At 35.2% G+C, this 12994-nt stretch overlaps 1 protein-coding gene across 2 annotated transcripts; it reads left to right on the top strand.

The window, feature by feature from the left end:
- The first annotated feature begins 368 nt into the window (after positions 1 to 368).
- On the top strand, positions 369 to 6570 carry drgx (dorsal root ganglia homeobox). Of its 2 annotated transcripts, XM_005156850.6 has the most exons (7): positions 369 to 516; positions 644 to 732; positions 1244 to 1344; positions 2149 to 2250; positions 3757 to 3926; positions 4007 to 4119; positions 5527 to 6570. In XM_005156850.6, the coding sequence occupies exons 2-7, from the start codon at positions 675 to 677 to the stop codon at positions 5844 to 5846; spliced, it is 864 nt and encodes a 287-aa protein (XP_005156907.1). In that variant the 5' UTR covers positions 369 to 516; positions 644 to 674; the 3' UTR covers positions 5847 to 6570.
- Positions 6571 to 12994: the final 6424 nt, after the last annotated feature.

Here is a 12994-nt window from a genome sequence, read left to right on the forward strand (position 1 = left end):
CAAAATTTGGACCTGCGAGCGCGCAGCCAGTGGATTCTCGTATAAAGTGGACCCCTAACCCATATAATGAGCAATTACTGGTCTGACAGCCAATTTTAAATTCAAAAACAGTCATCTAGATTTTTAATATAAAAAGCAACTGTGTAAAAGTGCATCGCGCTTGTGCCCGCGTGTTTGTGTTTTGGGAATAGCATGCATGCATCGAGATAAAGTTACACTTTTGGAGTAGCTCGAACGCCTCGGAGGGTTTTGACGTTTACCACCACGTGCGCGATCCGGAGAACCTATCCAAACGACTTGAAAACCCAAATCTGATTAATTGCAATTACGTGGGAGATTATAAAGGCGAGTGTTGTCATGCTGTAAACAGTCACAAAGACATCTGGTCACTCCCTCCTTGCGCGCGCGAGAGCGGATAAACCGGAGCGCTCAGTGATTGACGGTGGGAGTGAAACTGCTCAGCTGAGGTTGAGCAGGAGACGCGAGGAAACCCTACTGCACACGGACCGTCCACTGGTACGGATGCGGGTTTTTTTACTTTATGTGCTAGCAGAAATGTATTAGCATAGTTTTAAGTTGTTTGTAAGACGCAAGTGAGAGTTGGAGAGCTTTACAGCTGACGTTTGGCTGTTTTTCTTTGCAGAGTGAATTATTCTCTCCACTCGCAAAGCACCATGTTTTACTTTCACTGTCCTCCACAGTTAGAAGGAGAGTGCTGCAGGACCAACACATGTAAGTAAGAATCAAAATGTTAACATTTTTTTCTATATAGGCTAGGCCTATTTTAAATCTGATAAAAATGAAGCGCTTTCGGTTATTGCGTATGTCTTTTTTCGCCTGCTGTGATGTTGATTCTATGTTGATGATGTGCATTATTAAAGTTAGGCTACTTAATAATTAGCCTGTGCTTATGTTTTGTTTTGTGGACTTTAATGTTTTGCCACATGGTTATGTGATCGCGCGCTTGACAGCCGCCCAGCTGAGACTTTTTGTTGCAGTCTGTCTGAGAACAGATGTTAGATGTCATGCCTTTCAGCTGGCATTTTGTTGGTCACGGTTTCCCATTGTGTAAAGTGACTCTGTGGTTTCCACAATGAATCAACTGCTCTCTGTGAATTAGTCCAGTATTATTAAGCGAGAGGCAACGAACGGAAATAATGGAAAACGCATATTACGCATAACGCATATTATTGTCCTGTTGAAATGTTCTATTTTAAAAGTGTTGCGTTCCTGTTTAAAACAGTGAACACAAATGGGTTCGGGAATCACGCCTCTGGAGACTTTGATGACGGTTTTCTGCGCAGAAAACAACGAAGAAACAGGACGACTTTCACCTTACAACAGGTACCAAAACAGCGAGGAGCAAAAATGACAGATTGATACAAAATCAAACTGTTATAGCTTGCATTATAATGACTGTTTTATAAACGACCGTTTTGACATTGCTTCGCATTTTTAAATGTACGTAAACAGACACCTTTAGGAAGTAAAGTTTTATTTTTTTGTAAAGCAAAAGGGAAAACCATTTTGTTAAACTCATTTACATTTTAACATTCATGTAACATTTCCAAAGTGTTTCTATGTAGCAAAAAAGTTTCTTGTATTTAAAAAACTATATAGGCTCTTTTCTTCATATTAACCCTTAAGTTGGTTATCATTGTTTTAATTGCATATTACTATTTATAAAAGTATTCAATAAAAGATGTAGGCCATAAAAAATATTCTTAAGAAATGCACCTTAAAGGGTTATGGTAAATTGTTCTAAACTGTTCCCTTTGAGGAATCTTTTATTGCATCACTGCGAAAATTCCTTTATCTTTTAGCTACACCTTTATTTATTAAAGCTTTAATTGACACAGATGGAAACGTAAGATAGCCTATAAAGAAAAGGCCGAAGTGCATGCAGGCCTAGACACTGTCAAATGTTTTCATTTCTTTATGTAGCCTATCTATATAGAATTCCTATAATTATTTTAAATAATTGCGGTCAAGCAGTATGATGAATTTCTACCACTTTGTCATCATCTTACTTGTACTAAAATGTAAGTCAGTTTTGGTAAGTTTTAACTTACCATTCATACTCGGGGAACGAACAATTGTTTCTGAATTTTAAATTGACGCAACGAACACAATTCAATCTTTCCACAGTTGGAGGCTTTGGAGGCGGTTTTTGCACAGACGCACTATCCAGACGTGTTCACGAGGGAAGAGTTGGCTATGAAAATCAACCTGACAGAGGCTCGCGTCCAGGTGAGAGTCTTCCCACAACAGTCCAGATGCACAGAGACATCACGTATAAAGGCGCTCACTGCACGTTTGGCCAAAGAAAATAAATGAAGCCACTCTGTCATTTCCGTGATGCGCTTTAATAACATCAACATAATGTGGAATATTAGATTAGGTTGATTAATCGGTCATTCATAATTAACTAGTGGTAATGTTCTCCACTAATTTGCCCTCGTCTCTAAGGTATAAAAATTGCTTAGATGCACTGCCATTTCCGCGTTTCAGCAAATGGAGCAAGGATGCGAGACAAACGTCCCGAGAAGGCTGCACCTGAAACCTCCGATTTCATATTCTGCGGCCTTGCAAATAACATCAAGTCGGCCACGTGTAATTGCATTCAATGTGTCTGGATGCAATTTCCTGCATTCCAGATTTGCTTTTGGGTTGCCTTCTGAGCTCAGATCTAATTGTCGGAAATATAATAGTTTCCCTTTTGTTCCCCAGGGTCATCTTACTATCGCTTAAAACCAATGACTGCGACGCGATAATGGAATTCGCGGCTGTAAATTAGGGATTGTAAACAAATTATTTCTCTCTAATCGGATTACCCGATTCCTATTATTAAATCTGAACATGAATCGGTCGCAGCATGCAGGGATATTAAACTTACGTTATTATTAGGAAATAAATTTTCTTTTTTTGTTGTTGTAGTATAGTGGGCGCCTCGCCGTTTTTAAAGTGTCAATTGGCTTGTGCTGCATTAAGAACAAACTGCAAATTGAGATTAATGGTGCAATTACGGAGCATTCAGTGCTGGGGGATCATGACTTCTAGCTGGAAGGTGCAAGGGTGAGATAATGTTGCCACAATTACATTGTGAATATTGTTGTCCTGCCAGTAAACTGTTGTGTCATATTATGTGGAGGAGAGAGCAGCAGCTATAGGCGTGTATGTGTGTGGCGTTTTGTTTGCTCGCATCATTGTACCTTTACACAATGCTGGCCAGGCGGTGGAGATATGGCCGCATTATGCAACCTTTCCCATTCAAATATGATTAATGTGTTAGAGAGCACAGACTTAATCGAATCTGATGTTGTCAAACAATCACTAAATAGAGAAATAAACGACTTCATCATGGTTCTCTCTCAGAAGCAGGGAGACTGTCAGTAGGAAGTCATTAAAAAATGATAATGAAAAATTGCTCAATTAAATGTTGTTATAGGCAATGACCTTCATTCAATTAACATACAAGAACTTCGCTGCATATGCTCAGCAGTTGTGTTCGTCAAGTTTGAAATAAGTCACTGGCTTTTAGACTACATGGGCAGCACATTTAAAAAAATAAGAAGAACCTGAAATTAAACAACTTTAGGTTATTGTATGTTTTCTTTTTCTTCATTGGAAAATAAAAAAAATAATCCATAATGTTTTTTTTTCACAGAAGAAATATATTTAAATCAACATTTAAGTTTTAATGAAATTCATAGAACAAATCTTTGTTATTCATTAGTTTTTGTCCTTTGTCTTTAGGTTTGGTTTCAAAACCGAAGAGCAAAGTGGAGGAAAACAGAAAGAGGAACTTCGGAGCAGGACGGAGGCAAAGAACAAATGAATGAAGGCAATCCTCCTGCACGAAACCTCAACCAGTCTCCTGTTGACCACAGCAGAAGCAAGAAAGAACCAATGGAGCTCCAGCAGAAGTGTGTACATCTACTAATCATGCAATTCCTGTTTGTCATTCTAAAGAGGTCTAATGCCAGGTTCTTTCCATCATGTACAGCATTAACAGAGTGGTGGGTTCGGGAGGACCTTTTTTCCCATCCTGTCTGCCTGGGACTCTGCTGAACACAGCCACTTACGCGCAAGCTTTATCACAAGTGGCAACTTTAAAAGGTAAGACCCGCCATACTGAATGCCATCATAAAAACATTTATGGATGTTTCAGATATATTTGATATTTTGCATTTTATGTTTTGTTACATACGACTAAAATGCAACACTGGATTAATATTTAAAATATTTTAAGATAGATAGACAGACAGACAGACAGACAGACAGACAGACAGACAGACAGACAGACAGACAGACAGACAGACAGACAGACAGACAGACAGACAGACAGACAGACGGACAGACAGACAGACAGATAGACATTACATTACCTTATTTATTAACATTACACTTGTTCATATATTATTAAATTTGATCTTTTTGTAAATGTTAATGATTGATAGATTTTTAGACAGTGAACTAATAACTAAAAGATGACAATGGACAATATCACATACCTTTTAATGAATCAAAACTGACAAAAGTACATAAAAGCTGTAAATTATATTATTCTTTGTTAGTTGATTCATGCAATTCATTTAGATTAATAAATGTGATCCTACTATAATCGCATCAAAAGACAGACAGATAGATAGATAGATAGATAGATAGATAGATAGATAGATAGATAGATAGATAGATAGATAGATAGATAGATAGATAGATAGATAGATAGATAGATAGATAGATAGATAGATAGATAGATAGATAGATAATAAGCATTATATATTAGTTCATGTTAATCTCATACAAAAATCAACAGTGTATCTGGGTACTTAATGCATGAACATGAGTTTTAAAACTAACAAGCCAAATAAATGCTGTACAATGTTTTATTATTGTTAGTTCATTAATGCATTATTAAATCATATATTATTATATGATCCTAGTTATTAATTTATTAACATTACACATTCATATTATATTAATAAATGTGATCTTTTTGTAAATGTTAGTCATTGACAGATTTTTAGACTGTAGATGACAATGGGCATTACTTCAACAGGATTTATTAGTAATAGTTTGTAAAACTCTGCATCTACTAATATACTTTAAGATCAAATATTGTGTAAGCCTAGCTAAAAGAATGTGATCTAATATAAACACATACCTTTTCATTAATCAACACAGACAAAAGTAAATAAATGCTGTAAAATATATTACTCGTTGTTAGTTGATTTATGCAATTAATTTTGATTAATAAATAAGATCTTATTATAATCATGTCAACAAGCACAGACAGACAGACAGACAGACAGACAGACAGACAGACAGACAGACAGACAGACAGACAGACAGACAGATAGATAGATAGATAGATAGATAGATAGATAGATAGATAGATAGATAGATAGATAGATAGATAGATAGATAGATACACACATGGACGAAGACATTTTTTATAATGGATAAAGGCCATTTTCTACATGCTATCCCATTATGACCCATTACTGTGGTCTGCCTCATTAGGAAGTCCGCTGTGTTCCTGCTGTGTGCCCGACCCAATGGGCCTGTCCTTCCTGCCACCATACGGGTGTCAGAGTAACCGCACCGCCAGCGTGGCAGCCCTGCGGATGAAGGCCAGAGAGCATTCAGAGGCCGTGCTCCAGTCTGCCAACCTGCTGGGCACAGGGTCTACAACCGGGCCTGCAGCGGGCCCAGCGCTTCCTCTCAGCCAAAACACCGGAGGAGACTCCAGTCCAAACTCCAGTACCTCAAAGATCACATCACTACGGAGAACTCCAGACAAGCATCTGCACTGCCAAAAGGAGGGTCCGGATAAGAAATGAGGGATTCTAGGTCGATTCCTTTTGATTTTTTCAGGACACTCTTTGGATGAAGGATTTATAATCAAGCATTGAATGCCTGCTACCTTTTTATTTTATTTCTTTTTTATTTTTGAGTGAACTGACTCACCCAGGACATGAAGGGTGTAAAGTGCAACCCCTTCTTGTGTTTTTTGTGCGTATGTATGTGTCAGACTATTACTTTGTTAGTAATTTTTCCTCTCCTCGTTCACTTTTACTCATGATTCTTTGCTTTGATTTGGGTGCACATGGGCGCACCGATGCTGTAATACCATTTTCCTGGTGGACAGATTAATAATTATGGTTAAAAAAAAAGAAAAAAGAAATCTCCCTGGTTGCCAATGTGAACTTACTTAATTTTTCACAATCCACTTTGATGTTTGACTTGTGTACTGTGAAGTCAGGTGATGATAGACATTCTGCATTTTGTCAAGATATATGCCATGCCGAAATATAAATGTACTAATGTGAAATACTATATGTAAGATAATATCAAGGACAGAACTGTATATTAAGTGGTTTGTCATGTTTTATGATATGATGCGGGTTATCTCCTATTTATTCATGCTGATGGGATGACAACTGTCATTACGTCTGTCCGCCATCGGTCGCAAGAGTCCACACACTGGTTCTGTTTTGACATGTTCTATAAAACAATTAAACATGTAGGCAATCATGTACATCTCCTGTTGCCTATTGCTCACACCATCTGGCTATGATCAATTATTAATAAGTTCACATGCGGTAGGCCTGCAAAAAATGGAAGCAATGGCTGCTCTTATTATTTATTTACCTTAAAGTACATTATGAATCTCTTGTATCATATGACATTATTACATGCATCCCTTGATGACAATGATAATTATGACATTACGACAAAGCTCTGATGCCATTAGGTTTAGTCATGCTGCCTTTAGAATTTCTTTATATTGCAACAAACCACAAAAACTCTTTAGAACAAAAGCATAAATGCAATTATACAATACCGAGCGATCATTTATGAACCATCAAACAGATTATTAAAAACAAACGCGAGTAGCTGCTTTCATAGAAACACATTGCAATATTGCAAAAGCAACTTAGATTAAGAACACTCAACAGTGCTACCTTTGCAAAGAAAGCTGGGCTGATTAAATTCTTGTCCTTGAGGATTTTCAGGAAATTACTTTTGATAGTCAATAACACAATTGAGTAAACTGCACACACATTAGCATTAATAATTGATGCTGAATTATGTATTATCACAAAGTAGTGATTTAATTATTCATGATGTGACACCCCGGTGACAAAGCAGAGCCGGATAATGTCAAAAGTCTTGCCTGATGAAGCCATGCTGCTTGGCATTTGTGTTTTAAGGCAGCACAGTATTGCTTGAAATGTGTGTAGAAAATACTGTTATATTTGGAGCACACTCTCAAAGAAAAAAAGAAAACTCTGCAGCACTTTATTTTTTCAATGCCCAGTTTTGTGTTTACATTGTCACAGTAATTGCATAAACTGGGTTATAACTACTATCCCTAAACCTAATCATCACCCAGTACTTTCTTAGGTAAGTATATGCTCTGTAGAATACATGTAAAGTGCAACCGAAAAATCATTCACTGGTATCGATAACAGAAAATGCACTAATAACATTTGAGAAAATTAAGCATAATACAGGCTGCCATATTGAAAAATTGTAATTATTAATTAACTGTATGATATTTTATCACTTTAGTCAATACATTTAATTTAACATTGAATTAAAGATAATTTTTTAGATTTGAAACAATATTAAATAAACACAATAACTTCAATAATAAATGAGAATCCTGCTGTATACAGTTGAAGACAAAATTATTAGCCCTCCTGTGTAATTGGATTTCTTTTTTTAAATATTTCCCAAGTGCTGCTTAATTTAAAATATAATTGTTTTAATAACTCATTTTTTATAACTAATTACTTTAGTCTGTGCATGATGACAGTATATAATTTTTTAAGAAGATTTGCAAGATGCTTTATTCAGTTGAAAGTGCTAAAGGAGGTTAACTATATGCAAGTTAGGTAAATTGGGCAAACCGTTGAGCAATAGTGGTTTGTTCTGTAGCCAATCGAAGAAAATATTTAAATAATTTCTTAAGGGGACTTTAAATGACCTAAATTTGATCATTTTTTTTTATCCTTTTTTAAATTCCAGTCAAACTTCAAGAAATAAGACTTTGTTCAGAAGAAAAAAATAAAAAGAAACTCTGTGGAAAAATATTCTTGCTCTGTTAAACATCATTTGGCATATAAAAAAGAGAGAGAATTAAAAACGTTAAAATAATTTAGCAGAATGAGCTAAGAACATGCAACAACCATGGTGTAAAATCATATGCTATGACCTTTTTTTTTATTAACTTTTTTCTTTCGGTCCCACTTTATATTAAGTGTCCTTAACTACTATGTACTTGCATCAAAAAAATAAATACAATGTACTTACTGTGTTTATGATGTATTTGAGAACACTTGTGGTGTTTTTGAGTTGGGATAGAGGTTGGGTTATGGACAGGTTTGGTGGTATGGGTAGGTTTAAAGGTGGGTTAAGGTGTTGGGAATAGTCAACAGTGTATTTACAAATGTAATTACAAAAGTTAATTACAGATGTAATTACATACTTTTATTTAATCAAGCATAAGTACACATTAAATACATGTATTTACACAATAAGTACATTGTAACAATCAATTAATTCCTGTGTAAATATTTTAGTTAAGGCCACTTAATATAAAGTGGGACCTTTCTTTCTTTATTCTTGCTTTATTTATTTGTCCTCAGGTAAAAAAAAGGTTTGTCCTCAAACAACACATAAGCAAGAGCAACAGGTTTCAAATAGGGTCCAACCTGCAATACTGTTAAATATATCACAGCGCCCTCTAGACCAATCACTGTCCAGTTTTCTTTCACCACACAGACTGACAGGAGGCTGAGTGGCAGACCCTTGTTTCCACCATTCTGCATTTAGGTAAAGCATTCATTTCTACAGTTCTTAAATTTAAATTTAAATTTTTATTCTTTTTCCTTTAGATTTAGTAAAACCTGTACTAAATCCAAATGTTTGAAAATTTAGAGAATAATTACTAAAACACTTTCTCATTAATAGCCAGTAGTTATTTGTACACATCACAGGTGGCTGAACATCAGATGAGCATAACCAATGTTTAACTATTTGAGATTATGTGTTAGTGAGATTTTTTAATGACTGAAATTTGAAACCCAATTTTTAAACCAGGTGAATTTTAAACTTTTATTTTTTGGTGAACTCAGAGATTAATTTTGATATTATTTACATTGCTTTTTGGCCAAGTACACTGAAAAAAATATTCATTGGATTTACTAATTGTTTTTATAATAACTGGTTGTAAACTATTTATATGGGCTGAATTTAAACAACCCAATAAAATTTGTAATGTTCAACTTAATTTGTTTGTTTAAATTCAGCTAATATAAAAAGTTTGCAAAAAATTGCAATGAACCATTTTTTTCAGTGTATTACTTTCTACAGTTCTTAAATAAAAGCGCCCTCTAGACCAATCACTGTCCAGTTTCTTTTATCACAGACTGACATGAGGCCGTGGCAGACCAGTATTCATTTCTACAGTTCTTAAATTTTTTTCCATTAAATTTTTTTCCCATTTTACATTTAGTCCTAATCCTTCATTTAATAAGACCTGCACTAAATCCTCAAAAAACAAAAAAAGGAGAATGTCTGATTACGTGAGATTAGGTGTTGTAAGTGAGAAGTTCTTCTTGACTGAAAAAATGTTATCTTTTGTGAGAGAAGTCCTGTGAACTGAGGTGCAAATTATGTTGCGTTAAATCAATTTATTTAAGAAATATTATTATTTTTTCTATGGTTAATTAGGCCAAGGGGAATTTTTCAAAATAAAATTGTATTTGACGTCCATCATAAATAGAAACCCAGAAGGTTTAGCTTAAGTTATAATGATTTTATGAAAATATTCATTTTATTAGCAAAGTAGTCCAAGGGAATTAGATGAATTAGCTTTACTCTCCACCATAATCGTTAAGTTTTTGTAATGATTTTATCAAAATATTGTTGAAAAACAGGCGAGATGTTGGTCATAATGATTACAATTTTTTTAACCTAAAACATATTTGCTACCACATGTGAGATGTTGCCCACTAAAATAAAAAACTACCATTATAAAAATACCATTGTGATTGCACATTGCATCGGCTGATAAAGATGCCTCCGCTTTGAGAAAACCCGAGTCAGGGGAAAAATCAATTTAGACACTGTTGCTGTTGTTAATCTTTTTTTTTCTTTTCCAAAATGAATTCTCGCACAGCAAGCACACAGAAAAACAAATGGCCTGTAATAGTTTTAAGTCATTTAGAGTTATTGTAGTAGTATATTTAGAAGATTGTTTGTAACATTCAGTGCACGTGGATTATTGATTATTCAGTGTAGTAATTCATTCTATTATGAGAAGCATTGTTACATCAAATTAACTGGAGTGAGGCCAAGCAAGCCTAAAACCCCCCTAAACTAAACGAAATAATAACACAAATCATTTGTTTCAAATTGTGTTTGAATGAAGTTAATGAGTTCTTTTGTTGCATTAATGATACATTGTCAGTGAAGTCACATCCAAACTCTGGCGCTTCAGCTGTTTGAGATATGCCCCTCCTGCATAGGTCAAGATACGGTCAACATCTGTGCAGTTATCATAGCTGCATGTGCTTATGTCAAAAACAGATTAATAACTCAATGCATTTATTTAGACTGAGAAAGACAAGTATTCTTAATGGATCTGATTGTCTTTCTTATATTGTGTTGGATATTTATTAAGCACAGTTCCACATAACATAAAAGAAAACAGTAGTTTTAAAATAATTATAAGTCAAATCTGGCGTCACGGTGGATAGCACGATCGCCTTGCAAGAAGGTCGCTGGTTCAAGCCCCAGCTGGGTCAGTTGGCATTTCTTTGTGGAGTTTGCATGTTCTCCCCACGTTCGTGTGGGTTATCCTCCGGGTGCTCCAGATTCCCTCACAGTTCAAAGACATGCAGTACAGGTGAATTGAATAAGCTAAATTGGCCGTATGTGTGTGAATGCAAAAGTGTGTGGGTGTTTCCCAGTGTTGGGTTGCAGCTGGAAGGGCATCCACTGCATAAAACATGTTGGATAAGTTGGTGGTACATTCCGCTGTGGCGACCCCAGATTAATAAATGGACTAAACTGAAAAGAAAATGAATAAATAAGTCATATCTGCAGTGAGTTTTTTGTATATACAAGCCTGTAGCTAGGGGGGGTTCGAGTGGTTCGAAGACCCACCCCCCACTGACAATGTTCAGAATTTGGCCCCTACATGAGCTCATTTATCCCATTTTTGACAGTATGACATCATCATAAATTGTACATTTAACCAATAGAAGAAGGCTTTAACACATATTTCCAATTAATTATTTTGGTTTATTTCAAATTATTTTTTTTAAATATTCAAATTTACAAATTCTGAAATTTTGTGATTTTGTGGGTTTGTGATTTACCTATAGGCCACAGTTTTTAATATGTTTGAACAGATTCCTAATTTTTTTTTAAAGATGGATGATAATTCATTAATTAATTTTCTTTTCGGCTTAGTCCCTTTATTAATCTGAATGAACCGCCAACTTATCCAGCACATTTTTACGCAGCGATGCCCTTCCAGCCGCAACCCATCACTGGGAAACATCCATTCACACTCATACACTGCGGACAATTTAGCCTACCCAATTCACCTGTATCAGATCTTTGGATTTGTAGGGGAAACCGGAGCACCAGAAGGAAACCCCTAGGATTGCGGGGAGAACATGCTAACACCACAAAGAAATGCCAACTGACCCAGCCAAGGCTCGAACCAGTGACCTTCTTGCTGTGAGACGACAGCACTACCTACTGCCCTGCAGCGTCACCCATGATGATAATAAATTTGTACTTTTAAAAGCAAGTCTTTTTTTCATATCTCTTTTTTCATTTGTATTTTAACTTCTAATCTTATAACATTATTTATAAAACTATACTTAGTTTAAATGCACATTTTTTAATAAACCCTCCGGTAAAATAGTGTGGTAATCACTTTGACAAAATTGTAGGAATTTTTTTGTTGCATCAAAAAGTGGTCATGTTTACCATCCATCCGACAAGCTAATCCAGCATTAGTGCTTAAAATGTCACCAAAATACAGTATTTGAACCTCATAGTTTAATAGAAATCGAGGAGAATAACTTAGCTCCACTTTTTAAGAAAAAAAGAACCACCCCTTTAAGCAGGCTGGCTATAGGTCTGATACACAAAAAATGTAGTCTCATTTTTCGAGATGTGCTCAATACATTATTGATTTACTTTGAAATACATAAAGTGCAACGCACCCTCTGTCCACTAGAGTGGTCTATTGTGCAGATACTGAAATCGCTCAAACCCACTAAAATATTTGTATATACACAGCAACTGTGTCAAGTGAGCAAACTGCAAAGGGCCATTCCAAAGTTTGTTACATCAGAAAATACGACCTTTTTTAATGTTTTAAAATACATTTAAGTTTTGTGTGAGAAAGGCAATATATTTTAATTTCACATCTTTTTTTTAATGATATAATGAGGTTCTGAAAGACTTTAGAAAGTAGTATATTGCAAGGAGTTGTTTATAAAGCAACAATTTCATAGTCAAACATTAATGACGATTGCAATGTAAAGACAGAACCCTCTTTTTAATATGTTATGTGCAAAAGAATATCAACGGAAAAGTTGCCTTAATATGGCAAACAGCCTTAAAAAAATTTTTAAACTGACAAACTTTTAGCTTTGGCAACCTCTGATTAATAAAGGGACTAAGACAAAAAGAAAATAAATGAATGAATGAACTTTCAGTTTTCATGTGTAATGTGAGCCATTTGGAAAATATGTCAAAATTTTGTTTTGACAGACCAATAAAGGTTCTGACTAGGTTGTAGGATGTAGCATTTAGCATAAAATACTAAAGTCACTCCTCTTGAAGGTATTGTGTGCTGCGTGGGTATAGTCTTTATTCATTCATTCATTTTATATTCGATTTAGTCCCTTTATTAATAAGGGGTCGCCACAGCAGAATGAACCGCCAACTTATC

The sequence above is a fragment of the Danio rerio genome, chromosome 13, assembly GCF_049306965.1.
Source record: "Danio rerio strain Tuebingen ecotype United States chromosome 13, GRCz12tu, whole genome shotgun sequence".
NCBI lineage: Eukaryota > Metazoa > Chordata > Actinopteri > Cypriniformes > Danionidae > Danio > Danio rerio.